This window comes from Choloepus didactylus, chromosome 23 (genome assembly GCF_015220235.1).
Source record: "Choloepus didactylus isolate mChoDid1 chromosome 23, mChoDid1.pri, whole genome shotgun sequence".
In the NCBI taxonomy this organism is placed as follows: Eukaryota; Metazoa; Chordata; class Mammalia; order Pilosa; family Megalonychidae; genus Choloepus; species Choloepus didactylus.
The window spans coordinates 28,045,228-28,069,044 of NC_051329.1; the positions used below are offsets into that span (position 1 = coordinate 28,045,228).

Genomic DNA, 23,817 nt, shown 5'->3' on the forward strand with positions numbered 1-23,817 from the left:
CTGTTTCTTATCTCTGGGAGAGGAGGGTCATTTCTGATTCATCTCTGAGTTTCTGGAATAGTGCTGAGGACCCTGCATACAGTAGGAGGAAAGGATGGCCCAAGGCCTGGTGCGACTGGTGCTACCGTGGAAGTAGAAGAAAAATGACGGGGCACCTGAGGGACCAGGTGGAGGGGTATGGCCATGAGCCATGCAAGGAGGAAAGGGCTTCATTGTAAGGGGAAGGGGCTGTGACCTGCACGTGGAGGGAGCTGCTGGATGCTGACCCCACAGGTCAGACTTGCAGCTACATGGGCATCCACAGCTCTTGCCCCCCACATGAGCCTGGGGAGCAGATAAACTGATAGCAGGCCTGTTTCCGCTGGGTCTTCACTTTCAGGGTGGTTTCCTCAAAGTCCACCCTCCATTCCCACCCAGAGGCTGGAGCCTGCAAGGCAGACAGTAAAGGGAGGCTGTGGGCTGGACTGGGAAGTGGTTACATGAGGTGAACTCCATGCTAGGCACTACTCTAAATGAACTGTGTCCATTAATTCACACTGACGCCCATTTAGCACATGGGGAAGCAGGGATTCAGAGAGGTGAAGTCGCTTGCTAAAATCTCAGGGAAAGAAGTGGAGGATCCGAGATTCAAACCCAGGTCTTCTGATTCCCAAGGGGAAAACTACTCCTGCGTGCCAGCTGAGGATGTGAGCACTCAGGAGACACTTTCCGAGAGTGGGAAAGGTCAGAAACAGAGGATAGGGTCCTGGGTGGGAAGCCAAGCATTCTCATATCCTTGCTCCCTCAGCCCAGACCCTATTCTCTGCCCTGCCTGCCCCACAGTTGGGGAAAGGCTCTCAACACTGCAAAGCACCAAACTGGTGGCAGCAGAGGTTGTAAACCCAGGGCAGGACAGGAGGAGGGCAGGGGACCCAGAGGGGAAAGGCCAATACCCCAGTTCAGGGAGGTGGGGCAATGGCTAGGCTTAGGGGACCTGCCCCCCTATAATGGCACTGGGCAAGCTCCCAGCTATCTGGGGTTCGGGGTGGGGTGGGGGGAGGGAGGATGGAAGTGAAGGGTAAGGGGCGGGGGTTGTGGATGGTCCTGCACTATTAGGTCCTGATCTTAGCAGATCTAATGAGATAGCTCCTAGTCCAGTCTTTTCATTGTCCGATCTCTTCGTTGCTCAGATGGGGACACTGAGGCCCAAAGAGCCAGCCCCGCCTGCGGTCACACAGTGAATTAAGGGTAAATTCGGGACTGGAACCCAGACTTCCTGCTCTTGCCACCAGTCCTCCTTCTGCTGCCCGCTGGCCTCGAGCCGGGCAAGCACTGCAGCTCGCCTGCTCCCTGGTGTGGGACTTAGCGAGGACGGAGGGGCACGCGGCCACCCTGCGGCGCGGCTCCCCGCACCCCGCCCCTAGGATCCTTTAAGAGGCGGGGCTTCCCCGCCAGCCCCGCGGCCCCGGCCAAGGGCTGGGACTTCTCTCCGGCGGCGGCGAACGAGTGCGGGCTCCGTGCGCTGCCGCAACCGCCGCGCCCCTAGCCCGAGCCGAGATGAGCGGCAGAGTCGGCGACCTGAGCCCCAAACAGAAGGAGGCACTGGCCAAGGTGAGCCCCGGCCCCGGGCTGTGGCCCTCGCCCTCCGGCGGCGGCGAGGAAGGCAGAGATGGGACAGAGGCGGGGGTGAGGGCCGGCCCCGGCGCGGGCGGGAAGCCAGCCGCCCCTGCCGGCCCGCGCCCCTCGGGTGCCCCCTTCCTCCCTCCCTCCGCCGGCCGAGGGCGCCCCGGGAAGCTTCGCTATCCCCCTGTCTCCGCCCCGGGCGGGCGCTGTTTGTGCCACCTGGGAAGAAGCGGTTGCCTGGAAGCCCTCCGAGGCGGCTGAAGGCACAAAGGCAACATTCATTCTTGGGACTGGCAGCTGGGCCCCAGGGGCAGGGGCATGGCCCCCAGGTTTCCTCCCATTTCCGGGAGGTTTTCCTTTTGCAGGGGCAGTGGCCCGGTGACGGGGGTCCCCTGGGCAGCATCTCTGACACCGAGGAGCTGTGCGACCTCGGGCAAACCCCTGTCCTTCTCTGGTTCTGGTTGCATGTGATGAAATGAGGAGGTTGGACCGAATGGTGAAGTCTGGGAGCCCACTGGTGACTCACCGGGTTGGGGTTAGTTGGAGATGAGAGGCGGCGGTCCCCTATTCTGCAACCCAGGCCTCTCCCTGGCCAGAGATTTGGGGCTGATGCTTCCCAGAAGGTCCCAATAGAGGAAGGGGGCAAGAGGGATGAGCCGCTCCCCCAACTGAACATCCTCTTCTCTGTTCCCACTCTGGGGAGAGGGGAGGTTGGTCCTTCTAAGGGCCAGAGCTGCTTGGGTCCAGCTTAAGGATTGCATATGTGTGTGTGTGTGTGTGTGTGTGTGTGTGTGTGTGTGTGTGTCTAAGGGCCAGAGCTGCTTGGGTCCAGCTTAAGGATTGTGTGTGTGTGTGTGTGTGTGTGTGTGTGTGTGTGTGTGTCTAAGGGCCAGAGCTGCTTGGGTCCAGCTTAAGGATTGCGTGTGTGTGTGTGTGTGTGTGTGTGTGTGTGTGTGTGTGTCTAAGGGCCAGAGCTGCTTGGGTCCAGCTTAAGGATTGCGTGTGTGTGTGTGTGTGTGTGTGTGTGTGTGTGTGTGTGTGTGTCTAAGGGCCAGAGCTGCTTGGGTCCAGCTTAAGGATTGCGTGTGTGTGTGTGTGTGTGTGTGTGTCTAAGGGCCAGAGCTGCTTGGGTCCAGCTTAAGGATTGCATGTGTGTGTGTGTGTGTGTGTGTGTGTGTTGTGTGTAGGAGATGTCTCCAGGGTCCAGACCCCATGGGCACCACAAAGGCTTTGTCTCAGGCTGAGCCTCCCCAACCCCAGGCTTTGGATTTTAGTGCTGTCCTGCAGGGGAAGTCAGGCAGAGAAGGGATTAGGTGGTGATTAGGCTGGGAGGGGCGGTGGTCCTTAGTGAGGGTTGGCTTCCCGCCTGGGCTGTGGATGAGCACTTCCCCTGGGGGGAGCTGGGAGCTGTTTGGAGAGCCGATGGCCTGAGTCCCTGGCTGGCCAAGCAGGGGGACAGAGGTGGCCAGTCCTCATTGGTCCCCTCTGGGGCTGCCCGGTGTGTAAGTGACCAGGGGAAGGTGAGTGGCTGGGAGAGAGATGCTCATAGGTCTGCTTGCTTCCTGAAAAGTGAGAACTAGGGAGAGCGGTGTGTCCTGCCGTGGGGTCATTGTCCAATCCCTGAACATTTGATGCTACTCGAACCTTTGCATGTTCTTGGGTTTACTCATGCTGTCCCTCCTCTCCCCTCCTGCTGCCTCTGAAGCCCTTCAAGGCCAGCACAAATTCCAGTTTTTACATGAAGCCATATGAGACCACCTTCTTCCTTTGCTCTGCCCCCCTCCCCCCAGCACATTTCTCCCCATTCCATCACTAAGTGACAGAAGATCTCGGCAGAAAGAATGTGTGCTCTGGACTTGGACCAACCTGAGTTTGCATCCCAGCTCTACTAATTACTAGCCCTTTGACCTTGGGCTTGTTACTTCTCTGAGCTTTAATTCTTTCATCTGTAAAATGGGGACAGTAATGCCTTTTGGGACTGTGAGTGAGGAGTGGATAAGACACTGTGCCAAGATCACTGCTGGGCACACGGCAAATGCTTGGTAAGCTGCTTTTACTGTAGCATGTAGCAGAGTGCCTGCTATCACAGTTAGCTGTGGCCATGGCTGCCTCCCCACCAGACCAGAGTGTGCAGATGTGTGCAGCAATGCAGGGGTGGTGTCTGACTCCCTTCCCGCCTCCTCCCCTGCTACCCATGCAGCATGAGTGCTCAGCCAGCGTCTGCAGAATGGAAACGTTTTGAAGAGGGGTCAAGCCAAGGGCTCTACTCGGAGTCCCAGGCAGAGGGCAGTCAGGGTGGGACCTGCCACTCACCCAGCTGCCTCTCTCTACAGTTTCGGGAGAATGTCCAGGATGTGCTGCCCACCCTGCCGAATCCAGATGACTATTTTCTCCTGCGCTGGCTCCGAGGTGAGGAAAGAGGGGCTGTGGGAGGCTGGGGCAGGGGCTTGCTCTTGGTATCAGAATGGCACCCTCTGGAAACCCTGCCCTGAGCAATCTGAGAATCTGGAATGTTCAACCTCTTGAGCTAAAAGGTCCCCTGGTCAATTAAAGATCTCAACCCTCCCATTTGATAAATTCATTGAGGCTTTGAGGGGTGAAATGACTCACCCCAAGACAAAGAGTGAGCAAGCTGCAGGCAGAGAGATTAGAACCCAGGTCTGCTGACTCCCAGTTCAGTGCTCTTCCTATGCCACTTGATAAACCCACTCTTCTGAAGGACTTGGGGGAAATGAGTGGAGGAAAAGCCAAAGCCGAAAAAGGCTGTGTAGGAAGTTGGTGGCAGAGTTGAGTTTAAAACCAGCAGTCCTGGCCCCTGGGTGTGACTGGCCCCTCTGTGCCCCGTGGGGATGGCAGCCCATATTGCCAGCGCCTGTTTAGGTTTTGAAGGAGGGGAAGTGGGCCTTGGGAACATGGGGCGCGTAGCCTGACCTGTACTGACAAGATTCTCCTTGAGCCGCTGCCAGGTTCCAGAAGCCCTGGGTTCTAGTTCTGGCTCTGGCTCTGGCACCCCGGGTCAGGGGCCAACCTCTGGACTGAGGCAGGACGAGAGGGGGTCCCCTGCCTACTGCAAGACATGCCACAATGGAGCTCTGAAGGTGGCAATGAAACGCACCCCTTTCTACTAGCAGTGGGGTTACCACCAGCCCCAAACCCAGCCCCAGCCCCCAAACTCCTGAAATCTTTCTGTTCTTTTCCCTTTTCTCCTCTCCTGCAATTCAAGTCATGTGCCATCCTCTCTGGCTCTTCTGACACACTTTTTTTTTTTTTTAATAGAAACTTTATTATCAGACGCAGAAATAATCAAGAAAATCCCATTGCTAGATTAGCAGAGATGAAGTTATGATACAGAATCATATCCCAAAATATTAAAGTGCAAATCATGTCTGATTATTTATGCCACACACACAAACACACATACATACTCTAGGAGACATGGGACAGGTGACGAGATGTATTTTTCTTTTCTTCCAAGGAATTTAAGAGAGCCCAGACCTCTTGAGGGACTAGCAGACACTGGCACGCGGTGTAGCAGGCGAGCCGCGTGGGGGGCCTGGTGTGCTTCTGGAAATGCCACTTGCTCTTTTTTCCCCCCAAAAAAGCTACCAACCCACCCACCAGCCCACCCAGGGAGGGGTGTAGGGGCAGCGTGGGGGTGGCAGTGGAGTTGGCCCAGGGCTGGAGGAAATTTCAGCCCAGCATTTACTAAAGGGCAGTAGCTAGAAGGGGGTGGGTGGAGAGCGTGGGAAGACTGCAGCCTCCTTAAAGGGCCAGCTACAAGATGATTTAAGAAACCTCAAAGTTGCCGTGGAGTGGAGAAATGTGGCTTCACAGCCGTTGCACAGCAACATAGCTGCCTTTCATCTAGGAAGAGGCCAGGCCCAAGCCCCTGGCAGCTGGTCTCCTGGGTACCCCCATGCTCCAGTCCTGTGATAACCCCTCCCTGCATAATGCTTGATGGTTCACCAAGTACACCTAACCAGGCACAACCTTTCGCCGCATGGGAATATTGAGAGTACTTTCATCCTCATTTGCCCAGTGAGAAAACAGAGGCTCTGAGAGGGGAGGGGACTTACCTGGAGCCACACAGCTAACAGGCAGAATCAGGGCAGAAACCTACGGCCCCAGTGTCCAGGCCAGCACCCTTTGCAGTAAGCCACAGCTGTCCCCTGAAGCCCAGTCCTGCCTCCTAAAACAGAGGAAGTATCCTCTGCATTTCATTTGTGCCTCACATATCCTGGGCAGGAGCTCAGGCCTGGTCAAAGCAGCTCAGATCCTACTATGAATTTCAATTGGGGTTTTTGTTCTTTCTTCTTCTTCTTCTTCTTCTTCTTTTTTTTAAAGAAACCTTTTCTCTTTCTTTGATTCTAAAGGAAACATATGCAAGTTGAGTACTGCAGAATGTCTTTCCTTAGCCCAGGTGTGAGGTTCTGTTTCCCCTCTTTCCCCCTTTCTCCCCTGTGAGGCTCAGTTTTCTGCTTGCTGCCAGGCATTAAGGACAGGTACTGAAGTCCCTGCCTCCCCTAACTGGGACTGAGCTCTGGACATCCCAGGGGAGAAAACTTACCACCAAAATGGTCCTTTGTTTCCAAACCCTTTTTACTTCCACCATTTCCTGGAAACCCTGTGAGGGAGGCAGAGCAGGTTTGCAGTCTCCCCACTTTACAGGACTAGTAAGTGGTCAAACAAGTGCCCAGAACAGCTGCTCCCGGGCTAGGTTCTCTTGCAGTACCCCAAGTTGATTTCCAGAGCAGACCATCCCTGGAGCTGTCCCCAACCAGGGCTGAGAGAGCCAGGAGAGACCTGACTGAGCAGGTAAGGGGAGGCCCCAGGCAGGGTGCTACAGGAAGCAAGTGGCACCTCAGGGGGGATGTTGGACCCTGGCAGCTAACTGCAGAGCCTCTCCTGAGATAAGGGGACTCACAGTTCACCACCACCTGTTCTCCAGGAAGATCGGGGCTCTCCTCACAGTAGGGGTGTTCTTCCCATGGAAGTGCCCCCCTTTCACGGACCAGCCTCTCAACACCATGAGAGGTTGGTGCCTTGCATTTTGCAAGTGTTTCTAGCATATTAGATAATTTGGGCAGAGATGTTCAGTATCTTGTCCAAGGTCAAACAGAGAAGGTAGAGGTGCTGGGATGCACTTTGTGAGGTTATTCTAACCCTGCCTCCTTGCTGCCATGATGGCATGTGAAGGGTGGGAGTCAGGGAGAACTTCCAGATAGTGAAGCTGTCTAGTTCTGCAAATGTGTTTCCAGCACTGCTGACATGCATGACAGTGGGCAAAATCTCTGGTGATGCACCTTCTGGGCCATGGAGAGAGGACTGGATTTCATAGTAGCAGGGTTAGCGAATTCTGGGAGCACTGATTAAGGGATTGGTGACAGTCCAGAGGGCAGGCAGTCTGGCCCAAGTTCCAGAGCTGTCAGCAGATCTAGATTCTGATCGAATCCACAGGGACATACAGCTGGGAAGGGCAGTTCATAAGTCAGATGGCAAAACTGGTCAGAATCTGGATCTCAAAGGTCTTTTAAAGATGAAATGAAGCTGACTGGAACAAGATAAAATTTGATAGGGCTGGATTTAAGACTCAGAAAACCACCTCTCCCCAAATAGGATGAAGGCTTAGCAGCAGCACAGGTGGAAAGGATTTGGGGGTTTCAGTTGACTGTAAGCTCCACCTGAGTTAAAGTTGTTCCCTGTCCCAAAGAAGCTCATAGGCTTTATTGGAGAAGGGCAGACAATACCCAGGTGCTGTGTTCAGTGCTGGACAGCACATTTTGAGAGAGGCATTGCAAACTGGAAAACATCCAAAAGGAAGTTATTTGGAGGGATTTGAAATCAAGATGTGGGGAATGGTGAAAGGATCCAAGGATGGGCAGCATGATAGCAAGGAAGACTCAGGTGACAGCACAGAATTTGCCAGTATTGGAAGGCTTTTGTTACGTGGCTAAGGAAGCAACACTCCTTTCTGAGTGTCTCCGGAGTAGATCTCAGCTCAATGAGAACTGAGTGCAGCTGGCAGCTGTGATTATCTGGAAGCAAGTGACCATGGGGGGCTGTGAGGTCTTTGTGTTCAAGTTTGGGCAGGACAATTTGTTGGGGTTCATGCATAAAATAAAAGGTTGGCCCAGGTGAACTTTAATTCTGAAACCTGCAGGGACCCTGGGAAAGGGGCCTAGTGTTCCTTCAGTGCATGCATGTGTGGGTCCTCGGAGGACATGACAAAGGGTGACAGGAGGCTCAGCAGTCCCTCTGTTCTGCGGGGATGTTCTCCCAGTTCCACCTCAGATTGTTTTGGGGGCAGCTATGTTCATCTTTGAACCACTGGTCAAATTCTCGGTACGGATGTTAGACTGTGGATGAGATAAGCTGTCTGTGTAAGGGGAAAGGCCGAACGATTAGGGAGTCCAGGGTTCACTTTCCCTGAGAGGAGATAAGGCCCTTTACCTGATTACATCCACCAGGGTAAAACTCTTGATTCTGAAGTTCCCCAGCTGCCCCGAATCTTGACTGCTCTCCCCATGAACCCAGAGGCTGAGGTTTTCCAGAATCCCTTATTGAAGGTCCTCACTTTAGCTTCTGTGCGTGAGATGATTTGAGGGTGAGCTGGGGAGGTGAGAGGACCTGCCCCAGCAGTGGGGACGTCTCTCCACCTTGGACACCCAGGCCACTGGCCTGAGCCTGACCTCACTTCCCTGTTCCAGCAAGAAGCTTTGACCTGCAGAAGTCGGAGGCCATGCTCCGGAAGGTGAGATCCATTTGGTGCCTCATCCTGCTGTTGCACAGTTGCTCTCTAACACAACCCACCTTGCTGGAATTACCATTGCTCACTACCCCCCGCCATAATCACAGCCATTGGCCCGTGTGACGTAACTGAGTATTAGCCGACCAATACTGCCTGTCCCTCTGGGGCCAGGTGCATTCTCACCCCTGGAAACAGAGGTTTCATGTAATGGACCCAACCAAGAATCCTATAATCTGTGCTGCCCAAAACTTGTGGAGCCTTCTTTTCCTTTCCTGCCTGTTGCCTTCCCATGGCCCACCTGTAGTCTGTTCATGCTGTCACCTATTGCTAGATGCTTATTAAGGGGTCCCTCCCACCCCTACTGCTTTTTTAAATCCCTCACTGCATGTCTGTGTGTGTTTGCAGCATGTGGAGTTCCGAAAGCAAAAGGACATTGACAACATCATTAGCTGGCAGCCTCCGGAGGTGAGGACAAATTATCCCGCTTCCACCCCTATTCTAGGCTCACGAGATCCACAGTCTGTGTCCTGGGACTGTTGGACAGGGACCCTCAGAGGAAAGGTCTGCCAAGGCCAAGGGGGCCCTGGTGGTTCCCCCAGGGGAGGCGTGTGGAGAGAGGGACTGAAGAGCCCAGAGCAGGCCTCTGATACAAGGGATGGGGGGATGCCCTGGGGCCAGCTTGTGCCTCCTCGGTCTGTTACTTCTTTTTTTAAATTCAGTTTTATTGAAATATATTCACATACCTTATACCTTACAGTCATCTACAGAATACAATCAGCTGTTCACAGTACCATCATATAGTTGTGCATTTATCACCACCATCAAGGTTTGAACATTTTCCTTACTCCATAAATAAATAAATAAATAAATAAGAATAAAAATAAAAAAACACTCAAAGCATTCCAGACCCCCCATTTTTCATTTAATTTTTGTCCCCATTTTTCTACTCATCTGTCCATACACTGTATAAAGGGAGTGTGAGCCACAAGGTTTTCACAATCACACAGTCACACCGTGTAAGCTACATAGTTACACAGTTGTTTTCAAGAATCAAGGCTACAAGAGGTCACACTCTGGTGGACATTCTTATGCACTATATAGATAACCCATTTTAGGTTTTAATGTATTGGAATAGCTAGAAGTAAATACCTGAAACTATCAAACTCCAACCCAGTAGTCTTGACTCTTGAAGACGATTGTCTAACTATGTAGCTTACAAGTGGTGACAGTGTGATTGTGAAAACCTTGTGGATCACACTCCCTATATCCAGTGTATGGATGGATGAGTAGAAAAATGGGGACAAAAAACTAAATGAAAAACAGGGTGGGAGGGGGGTGATTTGGGTGTTCTTTTATTTTTTATTCTTATTTTCACTTTTTCTGGTACAAGTAAAATGTTCAAGAAATAGATTGGGGTGCTGAATGCACAACTATATGATGGTACTGTGAACAATTGTACACCATGGATGATTGTATGGTATGCAAATATATCTTAATAAAACTGAATTTAATTAAAAAAAAGAATCAAGGCTACTGGGTTGCAGTTCGACAGTTTCAGGTATTTCCTTCTAGCTATTCCAATACACTAAAAACTAAAAAGGGATATCTATATAGCACATAAGAATGTCCTCCAGAGTGACCTCTCAACTCCATTTGAAATCTCTCAGCCACTGAAACTTTATTTTGTTTCATTTCGCCTCCCCTTTTTGGTGAAGAAGATGATCTCAATCCCACAATGCCATGTCCAGGTTCATCCCTGGGAGTCATATCCTGCGTTGCCAGGGAGATTTACACCCCTGGGAGTCAGGTCCCATGTAGGGGGGAAGGCAGTGATTCACCTGCTGAGTCCTCCTCTGTCTTTGCCCAGGTGGTCCAACAGTATCTGGCAGGGGGCATGTGCGGCTATGACCTAGATGGCAGCCCACTCTGGTTCGATATCATTGGACCTCTGGATGCCAAGGGGCTGCTGTTGTCAGCCACCAAACAGGATCTGCTCAGAACCAAGATGCGGGATTGTGAGCTGCTCCTGCAGGAGTGTGCCCGCCAGACCACAAAGGTGAGTGGACGACAAGGGTTGAGAATGAGTTAACCATCAGTGGAGGCATTCAAGTGGAAGCGGGGGTGTCACACAGGGATGTAAGCACTGCCTCAGGGCTCTGGCCCAGACTTTTGGATCTCATAGACCAGTGAAATTTCAAAGTTTTAGGGATTGACATAATGTTGCCCAATTTTTATTTTGCTGAGGAAGGACTTTAAAAAATTATCATCCATTATTACCATAACTAACACCAAAAACTATAGGAATAGCATAATCTCAGAATAAAGAGATTATGGAATAAATTTAGCATCATTGAAAATGTACTACATTATCTTTTTCTCGTTTATTTGGGGACTAGTGAAATCTTTGTCATGGACCAACCTATACTTGGACAAGTTTTTGGATACCACTGGTATAGATGATCTTAGAGTCTGTGCTTTTCTAACTCTGTGCTAAAAAAAAAAAAAAAAAAAAAAAGACAACCAATCCCTATACTGAGGAAAAGACTGAAGAGCAGGTGAGAGCAGTTGTAAAGACCCATTGAGATGATGTGATAAGTTTGGGGACATTTCAACACTAATACTGTCATCCACAAGCATTCACTGAGAGCCCACTATGTGCAGAGGCCCTGCTGGGCAGGGGATGCAGAGAAGCCTTAGATGTGGACAAGAGATAAATGGCCACCCAAGGCCACCCAAGGCCCCATGACTGAGCGTAAGCTACACAGGTGCTACACGCAGAGCACACAGTGGTTCCGAGCAAAGCAGGAGGCTGACAAGTCAGATTGCAGAACTGAAGGAACCTCAGAGATCTAGGGCCACCCAGTTGCTTACTAGATGAGAGCACAGAGACCGAGGCAGGAAGAGTGACTTGCCTAGGCCACAACTGCGGCCTGGGTTAATGATCTTGATTTGGAAAACCCTGGGTCCAGCCCTGCCGGCATCCCGCTGCTCTCTGAGCATGTAGAGCATTCAGCATTTGCCCCAAGCCAGGGTGGGTTTCTGCGGTGGAGCAGCCTGGCGAGACTGCTTGCTACTCCATTCCCTGCAGATGGGGAAGAAGGTGGAGACCATCACCTTGATTTATGACTGTGAGGGGCTTGGCCTCAAGCATCTCTGGAAGCCGGCTATAGAGGCCTATGGAGAGGTGAGGGGCAGTGGGGGCTGGGGGGAGGCTGGACTTGGGCCCACGAGGCCAGGCAGCAGGGGGCGAGGGGGGTGGGAGTTGGGCCCCTCTCTGGGATGCCCTGAGGGATGGGTGAACGGTAAGGAGAGATTCTAGCCTGCAGGAAGCAGGGCCTCTTCTCTGGCACAGAGATTTGAACCTGCTAGAATCAGTGATTTTGTTTCCACAGTTTCTCTGCATGTTTGAGGAAAATTATCCTGAAACACTGAAGCGTCTTTTTGTTATTAAAGGTAAGATGGGCATGTCCTGTGATGAAGTGAAATGGGAAAGAGGGCCAAAATATTACTGGGGTAAAATAAGAAGCATAAAATAGAGCGAGCTGAAGGAGGGTCAAGGACATGTTTGCAAGTGGGATCCTATATTCAGAGCACTTGACAATTCACAAAGCTTTTAATATTTATGACCTCCTTTGAGTCGCCCAACCTGGTAAGATAGTTGGAGACCATTTGACTCTCCCCACTGTAGAGATGGGGAAGCTGCTACTCTGGTAAGAGGCATGCTGGGCCTTGGACCCTGGGCTGTCTCTCCAGGCCCCACAGCAGTAGGGGTGTGTGGCCTAGCGCTGGGAGCTGGAGAGAGGAGGGCTTTGGAGGACACTGCGCTGGGGGCTGGAGAGAGGAGGGCTTTGGAGGACACTGTTAGGGACAGACTGAGCACTGCTCCTGGCCTCACGTCCCCTGGCTTCCATTCCAGCCCCCAAGCTGTTTCCGGTGGCTTACAACCTCATCAAACCTTTCCTGAGTGAGGACACACGTAAGAAGATCCTGGTTCTGGGAGGTGGGTAGCCCAGACTCTTCTCAACTCATAGCATGGGCTGTGGCCTTAACTGGGCCTGGCTTTGGAGGTGTGGCCCTAACAAACAGGGTGAAGTCTCCCTCTGTTGGTCTGGTAGCCCTGGACCCAGGAGCAAGCAAGCTATTTGCTCTCATAGGAACTCTTTCTCTCAGGCACTCTAGAATAAATCACTGGGCTCATCATTATGGATTTGAAGGTGAATAAAATCCCAGTCCTTGCCCTTAAGGAGCTTACAGTATAACAAGTCAGTGAAGACACATAGAAAGCTCTGATACAAACTAGGAAAGGCCTAGAGAAGGTTCCACAGAGAGCACAGGAACAGAAGTTGCTTTCGGTTGGGGGCAACTAGGAGTGGCTTCATTTAGTAAGCACCTACTGTGTGCCAGGCCCTGGACTAGGTGCCAAGGCTACAAAGATGAACAAGACAACCCCTTGACGGCTCTCAGTTGTGTGAGAAACAGGCATGTATCAGCCTGAGATGGTAAACATGAGAGGCAACACCACAAAGTGCCTGGGGGCACTGAGCAGGGCACTCACCTGAACTCACCTGGGGAAGGGTGATGCCCACCTTGAGTGCTGCAGAACCAGTAAGAATCAGCCAGATGGAGAAAGGCAGGAATCTGGTTAGGCACAACAAACAGCACTGAGCAAAGACCCTAAACTGTGTGGCATGGTCAGTTTTCACAGTGTAGGAGGAAGGGCATGGCAAAAGATGAGGCTGGAGAGCGAGCCAGGAGCCAGGTGACAGGGAATCGAGGGTGCCCTGCTAACAAGTTGAGACATAACACTGCAGGCCACTGGGAGCCAGAGAAGGGTTCTGAGCAGGGGAGTGCCATGATCAGGTCTAAACTGAGACATGTTGTCATGCTAGCAAGATTGTGAAGAACAACTTCACAGAGCCACAGATGCCAGTTTGCCCACTATTGCTGTAGTCTATGCAAAGAGGTATTGCAAACCTGAACCGGGCAGAGACAGTAAGGGATAGAGAGGAAAGGATGACTTTGAGACTTATTTAGGAAGTAAAACAGCAGAATTCGATTGAGTGGATGTGGCGAGTAAGGGAGAAAGAGGAATCTAGAACGACTTCCTGGTGTCTGGCATGCGGGACTGAATAGATGGTGATGCATGAATTCAGCTGGGGAATACAACTGGAATTGTAAGTTGGAAGGTGAATTTGAAGAGTGTGTAAGATATAGAGATGCCAGGAATACTTGAGCCTGAAGCTCTGGAGAGAACTCCAGCCTGGAAATTTGAGAGTCATCAAATAAAGGCAGCAGCCAGAACCTCGAGAGAGGAGAAGAGTGCCACGGAAGAGCAGAGGCTGACAGTGGGATCCCGTGGGGAATATCCAAGCTCAGGAGCAGGCAGAGAAAGAGGAGCCCGCCAGGGAGACTGAGAAGTGGTGATTAATGAGGTTGGCAGAGAAGCAGGTCAACAGGGATTGGACAGGCAGGAAAGCAGGCAGAACATCAGGGCACAAGGGAAAGTGTAACCCAAATCCCAGCAAGGAGGATGCACAGGAACCAAGTCAGCCAGGGACAGACAAGAGTTCAGTTTGGTGGAGCATGGAGTGGCATGGGGGGTGATGGTGGGGGGAGAATAGGCTAGAACAGTAGATTGGGACAGGGTGAAGGAAGGCTTGATGCCACCTAAGGAGCTGAACTTGGGGGTAGGCGATAGGGACCTTGAAGGTTTCCGAACAGGAGAGGGTGGATGTTCCAGTTTGCTAATGCTGCCATTATGCAAAATACCAGAAATGGATTGGCTTTTATAAAGGGGGGTTATTTGGTTACAAAGTTATAGTCCCGAGGCCATAAAAGTGTCCAAACAAAGGCATCAACAATGGCATCCAGAAAACCTCTTGTCAGCTGGGAAGGCACAGGCACGTGACTGGCATCTGCTCCGGGATTCTGGTTTCGAAATGGCTTTCTCCCCAGTACGCTTCTAAGTTTCTGGGGGGTGTTTTCTTAGTTTCTCCCAGGCAAACTCTGGACTGGCAAAAGTCTACTTTCAATGGCCGTCTCCAAAATGTCTCTCTTGGCTGCAGCACCGAGCTCCTTCTGTCTGAGCTCCTACAGGGCTCCGGTAAACTGATCAAGACTGACGCTGAATGGGCGGGATCACACTTCCATGAAAATAATCTACTCAAAATTATCACCCACAGTTGGGTGTGTCACATCTCCATGGAAACAACGTAATCCAAGTATCTCACAAGACTGGATTAAAAGATCATGGCTTTTTCTCAAGGGACATAATATATCCAAACTAGCACAGTGGTGAACAGAGCTTTAGTTCTTGTCCTAGACACATAAAAAGTGGAAATTTTCTAAATGTGTGCTAGGTGAGACAATGAAGTGGAGAGTGAAGAGTCTGTAAGTATAGGACTCCTGGTTCCAGCCCTAGCTCTGGCAGTTCTACTTGTTGCCTCAGTTACTCTCTCTGTAAGATGGACAGAATCCTCCTGGCCTTATCCCAACTTTCCAGCTGAGCTGTTGGAAGAAACAAAATCTAAGCAAAATGCTTGTATGATTTTTGTTTTTTCTGGGGCTACCACGCACCATGTGCGTGAGACACTTTGGTTTCCTGGCAGCAGAGCTGTGTAGGAGGTTCAGTCTGTTCTCCCACCCACACCTGAAACTCTTTCAACCAAACCAGCCTCAGGCTGAGAAGGTACAGGATCTTCAACAGAGGGAACAAATTCACTCTGGGATGGCCAGTGGAGCTCAGCAGTGCAGATTAAATCATCCCCTGACCACAAGACACTGTATTCCTGGAAGTTGCATGGTGTCAGATCCCTAGAAAATCTGAGGACTGGAGACCCTGGCAGGCTCTGTGGATTTCCAGCGAGCCCCAAGGCAGAGGATCCTGGGTTGCACCCCATGGCCTGGAGCTGATGCCTACGTATAAGTCTATATAGTCAGCATGGAAAGGCTTCCAGCATCAAAATATTGCACTTGGCCAGTATTTGTTTAGGAATTTGGACTGTTGGAGTAGTGGGTCTCAGTACTGACTGCACTGGAGTCATACTCTCCTAACTAGGAAAGGCCTTGGTTAGAAAATACCGGGCCAAATCACCGGCCACTAAACAGCCCAAAACAACAAAAGCAAAAGTGAATCTGAGGTTGGGGTAAAAGCCAAGGAAACCCATTTAAGGGATTGCTCTACAACAATGAACTCATTTAGTACATCATGACCGAGCACTATTATGTGCAAGCTAATGTGGGGAACGAGACATGCAGGGTCCCATCCTCATGGAATTCAGCCTAACCAGAACAGGCCTTCCTTTGTCCTCTCCCACTTGTACTTCAAATGTTTGTATCACCTTCCTGGGGGTGATGATACATGCTCATACATGTAGGGCACTTTACACTTTACAAAGCCCTCTCAGGCACTTGGTTCATTTCATCCCCACCATCTTCCTACAGAGTAGGGGAAACAGGGGTTCTCCTCTTATGCTAGGTTCACAGTGAAGTGGTTTGTCTGAAGTCACACAGCTGGTCAGAGGCAAAGGGGACAGGATACCTGGTATCCTGATTCCTAGTCCAGGGCAGGAAAATCCTCTGGGGACAGCTTCTTCTGAACCTCCTGCAGTACTGTGCATGCATCACGTCCCTCCAGCTCCTAATGTCCATGTTTGGTGGTGGTGGTGGTGGTGGTGGCGGCGGCAGATGTTTTCTGCCTCTTTGTGTGGATCGCCAGGACATCCTTGGCTAGTGTGACAGGTCTTTCTCCTCCCTTCCCTCCCCCGTTAGGAAACTGGAAGGAGATTTTACTGAAGTACATCAGCCCTGATCAGCTGCCTGTGGAGTATGGGGGCACCATGACTGACCCTGATGGAAATCCCAAGTGCAAATCCAAGGTATGGGCCACCAGGAGATGAACAGGGAAGCCTGGCTCAAATCCACAGTCCAGCTAACTTCATGCTCTGCCTCTAGATCAACTATGGGGGTGACATCCCCAAGAAGTACTATGTGCGAGACCAGGTGAAACAGCAGTACGAGCACAGTGTGCAGATTGCCCGCGGCTCATCGCACCAGTTGGAATATGAGATCCTCTTCCCCGGCTGCGTCCTCAGGTATCAGCCTGGGCCCTTCCAGGAGACCTGAGCCTTACATATGTAGGCACTGAGTGTGGGCTGGGGTGGGAGAAGCCTTCATGCCAGTAACTCAGAGACGGCGCACACAGCAGGAATTATGGCTTAAATGGTGGATGTCCCCTGCAGGTGGCAGTTCATGTCGGATGGGGCAGACATTGGCTTTGGGATTTTCCTGAAGACCAAGGTGGGGGAGCGGCAGCGGGCAGGCGAGATGTTGGAGGTGCTAGCCAGCCAGAGGTACAATGCTCACCTGGTACCTGAGGACGGGACACTCACCTGCAACGATCCTGGCATCTGTAAGTATCTCTGACTTGGCAGTGCCTTGAAGCCCCTGCCCTAACTTTCTGTCTCTGAGGTCCCTCTTCCTTCATGGATTTAGGATCTCAGACTGCTAGTACTAGAAGCAGAGCACTATCAGTTGAACTCTCTCCTTGCACAGATAAAGAAACCTAGGCTTGGAGAGGTGAAATGACTTGTTCAAGGTGACCCAGCTGGTGAATGGCAGGGAGCAGGATGGGACGCTGAGCTGATGCTCCCAGGTGTAGGTCAGTCACAGTCCCATCTGGGCAGAGGAATTCAGATCTGGTCCAGGAAAAGCTGGGTTTGTGACTGCAGCCAGACATTTCTTGGGGATGCTCCTTTCCCAGAGGTCAGACAGGCAGAAGTGGCCGGGTGGGTATAGAGATCACACTGTGAGCAGAGTGCAGACAAGCCCAGCCTTGACCCTGCTGAGCTGCACTCACCTCTAGGATGACCAAAACACCAGCACAGGATGTGAACAGGCAGTTCATACAAGAGGAATAAGAATGGAAAACAGGCATTTGAAAAGATGTTTAACCTCATCCAACTTTGCAAAATTTACTAAAATTCTCTTTGACTCAGCAATTCTACTCCTGGAAAAATATCCTACAGAAATATTTACACAAATACATGAAGATATAGGTACAAGAATGTTCCTAGCAGCATGGGAAAATGGCAATAAACCAAAATAGCCATAATAAGGTCTTGCTAAATAAAGTATGGTCCATCCATACTTTGGAATACCATATATCCACTAACAGAATAAATGTAAGATGTCTGGTACAGGTTAAACAAATAAAGCCTGAAACAAAGCATGTATGGTATGCACTTACTTTAGTTAAAAAAAAAAGTGCGTACATTGAAAAGAATTCTGGGGGACTCTATGCTAAGTTTAACAGTGGTTATATCCAGGGCAATAGGACGCTTATAGGGGGCTTTCGTTTCTTATACTATTTCTACAAATATATTTTACAATGGACACTTGCATTATTTATAAGCAGAAAACCTTTATAAGCAGAAAACATACAAAAACTCCTCATCAAACGTCCAGTTTCCTCTCTCCGTCAGAGCCAGCCAGGCATGGACAATCAATGAGAACAAGGGCTTTGTCACCAGACCTGAGTTGGACTTCACTACTCACTAGCTGCATGGCCTTAGGCAAGTGACTTAACTTCCCCGAGCCTCAGTTTCCTGTTTGCTAAAATGTGGATTACATTCTCTGCCTCACAGGGAAACGATGATCTTTACATGTAGTAAGGTCTGTGCAGCACTTAGCATAAGATCTGTGCAGCACTTAGCATAATGCCTGGCATATAATAAATACTCAATACTTTGTAGCCATCATTATTATTATCAGGGCAAGACCTGGGGAAGAGGGGCCACCCAAAGAGAGTGCTGGGAGATAGCAGAGCCCTGTGCTCCGTTTCCATGGCAGTGCCACGAGGCGATCTGAACTAGCCCCACAGATACCAGGGCCTCTGTGCATGTCCACACCATCACTCCAAACCCAGATTCTGCCTCCTCATCTGCATCCCACTCAATCTTCCGCCTCTACTGCCCCCGCCTCACAGCTGCTCTGTGTAGTACTATGGCTCCCCCGGCAAAGGGGGTATTCTTGTTAGTGAGCAGCCAGGTCCTGGAGGAAGAAGGCATACACAGTGTGCTTCTGCAAGTATAAGGCTTTACACCAGCCCAGACGCTGTCAACCACATAGGAAAAAGCATTTCACATATATAAGCTTGAATTTATTTATTTTTAACAGATGGGGAAGCTGAAGAGTAGAGAAGGCATCTATCTCTCCCACCAGTAGCTTGCACAGATACCAAAAGACAACAGACACCAGAGAATCTCAGAGTCCTGGTCCCAGATCTCTTGGTCATAGGCTCTCCTAAAGATTATCAAGTCCATCCCTTGATTTGACAGAGGAGGAAGCAGAAATCCAAGCCTGGGAAGTGATTTACCCAAGATCACCAACCAGGAGCAGAACTCAACCTGTTTTCCACCACTGCTCATTACCTCTCTATGGCCTCGACTGTATCTGAAGGCATAGTCTGAGAAAAGGGCCATGAACCTTTTAACTTAATCGAACTTAGACTCGCAAGTACCAAATTTATTTTAGCCCCTTTTCTCTTGATTGTATTCTCACCAGGAACGTTTATCTGCTTGATGTCTTGCTAGGATCTTCTTGTTGCCCGTTCCCAAGAGGAGCAAAACATCCATTCACCCTCCCCAGGTGTAAAGACAATGAGGTGGGATCAGCTACTGTCTGGAGTCATGGCTCAGGTTAGAAGAGAGGATCCAGTGTTAGGTTACAGCTCACCGGGGAGGGACAATGCCCTTGGAGAGCCAGGTGGCCCCCCCACAAAGTGGAACACAAGTCGCCCAGTAGAGAAATCAAAAGTCTACGCCAGCCTCCTGGACAAGAGCACATTAACCCTCCCCAGGCGTCTCTGGGCCTTGTCCAAGTCTACTAACTTACTGGGGAGGAGAAGCAAAGTCTGAATTGATTTCACTTTTGCTTACTCAACTATTATTTACTGAGGGCCTACTGAGTGTTGGGTACTCTAGTAAGGCACAGAAAAGAATTCAGAAAAGAGAACTGGACTTTGTTTACTAGGACTGCATAGTGTGGTCCCAAAGATGTGAAATAACTGTATGAAGGTTAAATAGCAGTGTCAGGAAGTGCTGGGGGTTGCAAAGCGCCTTTGCAGGCCCCAGGGGGCCTGCTTTCTGAGCCCAGCTCTGCCACAAAGTCTCTGAGTGTTTTCAGCAAGTGTTTAAATAATTAGATTCCTCCTTAAATGAGGGGAGTGGACTAGAGCAGATCTTAATCTGGAGTTCATGGACCCTGTGGAATAGTGGTTCTACATCCTCAAGACCAAACACCCCCTTTTTATAACAAATAGAATGTCACATTTACTATTCTGAAATGAAGTTCATAGTAATATAACCCATCCACACACAGTAATTAAAAAAAAAATGAATGTAATGTCCTATTTATAAGAAAGAAAGAAGCTAATAGAAAAAAAATTTGTTTTTTCAATACATAAATGCTAGGTCAAGAGTATATCAAATCCTCCCCACCCTCTTCAGGGTGGTCCTTTTCCCATTGGGAAACACTACCCCAGAAGGTCCGTGATGAGTTCCAGGGGATCTGAAAGTGTCAACTTTCATCAGAGTCTCAAAGGGGGTAAGCAAAAAAGGGATTAAGGTACCCTAGACTGGAGGGTCTCTGGGAGCTCCATAGGTCTGTGAGTACATGATTAGTGTCAAAATGAGCCATACAGACCCCGGAACCATAGTGACTCTGCTTCTCTCAGGCCTGTCCCTTAGAACAGCCCCTTCCTTATTTCTGATGGCAGAATATCAACCCAGGCAGAGCCATTTCAATCCTGGTGCTTGGTGCAAACAGCTGAAAGACGTCTTCTCCAGTATACCTGACTCTGGTTGCTCTGTCATCCAGGGCAGAGAGGAAGCTTCTGTCTTTCCAGAAGGTTCCTGCCTCAGGACTGTTGGTCCTGAAAAACTTCTGGTGCAGACAGAACATAGATGACTAATACTCAGTTCATACCATGAAGCAAGGGTGGGTGGATTGTCTACCCTCAGTCTAAACTATGCCTTTTGTTCAGGGGGAGGAAAGAGGAAGGGTTATATTTCGGTTTAAATACACAGTTTTTTTTTTCCTGGGAAAGGGAGAGAAGACCAGGATGGGGAAGGGGCAGAGCTAGTGTTTTTGTTTTCACACGCCATTATCTTGAAGGGGTGCTTAACTGAACTGGAACAACTTCTCAAAGAAATGGGGTTAGATTAAAAGAAGTCTCTTCCATTGCCAAGGTTTAGCAAGCTTTTCCTGCCAACTGCAAGCCTATTTTCTCTCCCCAGAGGAAACCACTGCAGACAGGTCTTGTTCTATTATTCTACCAAATATTTTCCATGCCTTTAAAAGCATTACAAGTTTCCATCACAGGAATTATCTCTGTCATTCAAGAAGGAATTTTGGAATTATAAAATTCATCCTAGCATCCAAGAAAAATTTCCCTTTAGGACAAGCACCTGAGTGGTATTAACACACTGGGAGCGTAGGTAGGTCAGGTAGCCAAGGTAAAAAAAAATTTAAATATATACATATAAACAAAAAATTTACAAACTCTTCTGCAACTTGCTTTTTGGACCTAAGGATATTTTCTGGCCAGTTTCCCCAGTTACTTCATATAGAGCTAACCCCTTTGTTTTTATGTCAAAATAGTGTTCTATCATATGGATGTACGATATACTCTCCTTAAGCAATTCTCCTTTGATGAACATTTGACTTTTTCCAATCTTTTCTTTATATGAGCAGTGCTACCATGAACAACCTTGTCCATTTATTTTTCTGTGGGAGAAGTTCCTGATTCAAACAGTTTGCACATTGTACTTTTTGCCAGAAACTGAACAAGGCCAGGCATTCCAGTCTGGAAATGCACACCAGAGGGTAAAGCAGGCATTCTGAATCTGAAATACCAGCTCCATCACTTCCTCACGTGACACACGGATCACATGACCTCCTTTTCATCATCTCGAATGCCCAACTCATAAAGTTATTGTGAGGAATAGTGAAATAACCTGCAGATTACCAACCCAGTGCAGCAGAGCTGAGGTGCATAAATAGCCATAATTACTGTTTTTATTATCATAACTGCTGTTGCTATCCATGCTAAGCTGCTACTGAAGTGACTGTCTCTGTCACTCACTGGGCAGTTGGCATGTTTTGTCTTGTATTTTTTTTTTCCCTCTCCATTCACACCTTGTCAACCCAGCCAGGCTAAATTTCAGCAGGTCACCTTCATCCCCAGCTGTCACCTTCATCCCCAGTCCCTACCACACTGCCTTGCTTCGCCAACACCAATCCCTGTCCCCAAGCCCTTTGCCAGAACTGCCTGAATGTCTGGTTTTCTGCCTCCCCTCAGATGTCCTGCGGTTTGACAACACCTACAGCTTCATTCATGCCAAGAAGGTCAGTTTCACTGTGGAGGTCCTGCTACCAGACAAAGCTTCAGAAGAGAAGATGCAACAGCTGGAGACAGTCACTCCAATGTAACATTCTTCCATCGCAGGCCTGGCCCCCTCAGTGTCTCCCAGTTTCCACCTGTTCTTAGCAGTCATTTTCCCAAAACCTTGCTGCCCAAAGAAGCTGGGCTGGAGGAAAGACCCCAGGCTGGATCTGGGGAGCTTTTGTTTCAGAACCGGGGAGAGGGAGAGTGGGTCTCCTTGCCTCTCAAAGTACTAAGGAGTCCCCAGGGTCTGGGCACCTTGATAGGATCTATCTGTCCTGTAAGCAGTGCCAACTTCACTCATCCAGTGACAGCTAAGATGGGGAGGAGGTACCCTGAGGTGGCAGCAGGGAAGAAATTAGAAAAGGGGGAGAGATTGAGACCTGACACTTCAGGGAAGCCAGCTGCAGGGAAGGAACTGCTCTCAAATGAGCCTGTAAATCTAGATGATAATGAGGAGTAGCAGGGTAGCCAGTTGCTAAAATTATGGTGGGGGTCAGAGGCTATTCCAGACTCTAGCACTAAGGCCAGGGCATCTTTTGGCTTTTCCCAGGCCTCTGGAGTTGGCCTGAGTCAGCTCCCTCAACTGGAACTCCTGGGTCCCACTGGCTGCCTCCTTAATTGCCAGTGATTGTCAGTGACTCCGAGCTTCCTGGGACAGTGAGCTCTGGTACCCAGCCACAGTCCTCCAATGCAAACCAAGCACAAGGGAAATTACCTCTAGGGGTCACAACTCGGTTAAGGGCCAGGGAGGCTGGGGGCAGAAGTGAGTCATGGGGCTCCCATTCCCCTTTACACTGCCCACAGCCTCTTACCAAGTAGCCCTCCATTAGGACACCCCAGACAGAAATCACAAGTGGGATGAAGCAGCAGCACACACGGGGTATTTCCCAGTCTGCATCTCCCACCAGTGCCCGCCAACCCACTTCCCAACTGACCTGAGCAAGGCTTTGGCAGTCCCCGCTCTGGGAGGCATGAGGGCTGGTACAAGTAGGTTCTGTGCCAGGTGAGGTGGGCAGGTTTCCCCAGCAGGAGGCCATTGGCCAGTGGCATCTTACAGAGTCAGGGACTGGGGGCAGTCACAGGCAGCCTTGCAGGTCCCCAGCCCCTCTGTCCGTTGTGACTCCAAGCAGGGATGGGCCATGGGGATGCTGAACAACCTGGGGGCTGGAGGGTACTGACCCTATGGGCAACTGCGGCACTTAACACAAACGCACACGTCATTCCGTGAACAAACTGCCAGGCCCTAGGCTGCACAGGACAGGGGAAGGCGCCTTCAGGTCCGCGCGGGAACCCCTTTCTCTAGCCTGGGACGCTAAGCGTGGGGCACAGGCAGAGCTGGCGCAGACTGGAGGGGGCCGGGGCCTCGCGGGCCGCAGCCAGACCCCTCAGGAGGACATACGGCCTTGGTTTACAACGCTGTTAGGAAAATTAACCAATGAATAAAGCAACGTTCAGTGCGCAGGGAGTGGAATTCAATGCCCACTGCCTCGCTCCTCGCGGCCCCTTACTCGGAGGCCCTAACGTCTGCCTCCACAGCCCAGCAACGGCTTCCCGCCAGTAGACGTGGCGCATGCGCAAAAGCTCCCTGTTACTCTCGTCTTGCGTGTGCTTTCCCATGGGGCCCAACGGCCAGTTTGCCTTCTGATTGGCCCAGCGGTGGGCTGTCTTCCGCCATCTTTGCTAAGGTCGCTGAGGGCGCTCTTTGCCGCCTTCACGGTGAGGGCGGAAGCCCCGCTCTCGACGGGCTGCTCAGTGCGCACCTGCGGTTGGAGCGCGCGGATACAGGAAGATTTCGGCGAACGCGCCAGGTCTGAAGTGGGTTCAGCCGTGTATTGGAAGGCTGTGGAGGAGCGGCGGTCACGTGGTGTTAGGGACCGTCTCCTAATTCCGCGCCAGCACTGCGGATGTTTCAGGGGCTGGGGGAGGCTTTGGGCCCTATGCGACCCTACAATGACAGCGGCGCGCCACGTCTGACAACGGGGCTTTCGGCAGGGAGTCAATCATCTTCATTTTCCCCCAT

The 23,817-nt window shown here is 50.6% G+C and overlaps 1 protein-coding gene across 1 annotated transcript; it reads left to right on the forward strand.

The window, feature by feature from the left end:
• The first annotated feature begins 1,433 nt into the window (after window positions 1-1,433).
• Window positions 1,434-23,258, forward strand: SEC14L2 (SEC14 like lipid binding 2). Its single transcript, XM_037817182.1, has 12 exons — window positions 1,434-1,590; window positions 3,936-4,011; window positions 8,310-8,353; window positions 8,756-8,815; window positions 10,218-10,406; window positions 11,439-11,534; window positions 11,743-11,803; window positions 12,267-12,350; window positions 16,121-16,227; window positions 16,304-16,443; window positions 16,591-16,760; window positions 21,711-23,258. Exons 1-12 carry the CDS (start codon window positions 1,537-1,539, stop codon window positions 21,839-21,841), a joined length of 1,212 nt encoding a protein of 403 aa, XP_037673110.1. The 5' UTR covers window positions 1,434-1,536; the 3' UTR covers window positions 21,842-23,258.
• Window positions 23,259-23,817: the final 559 nt, after the last annotated feature.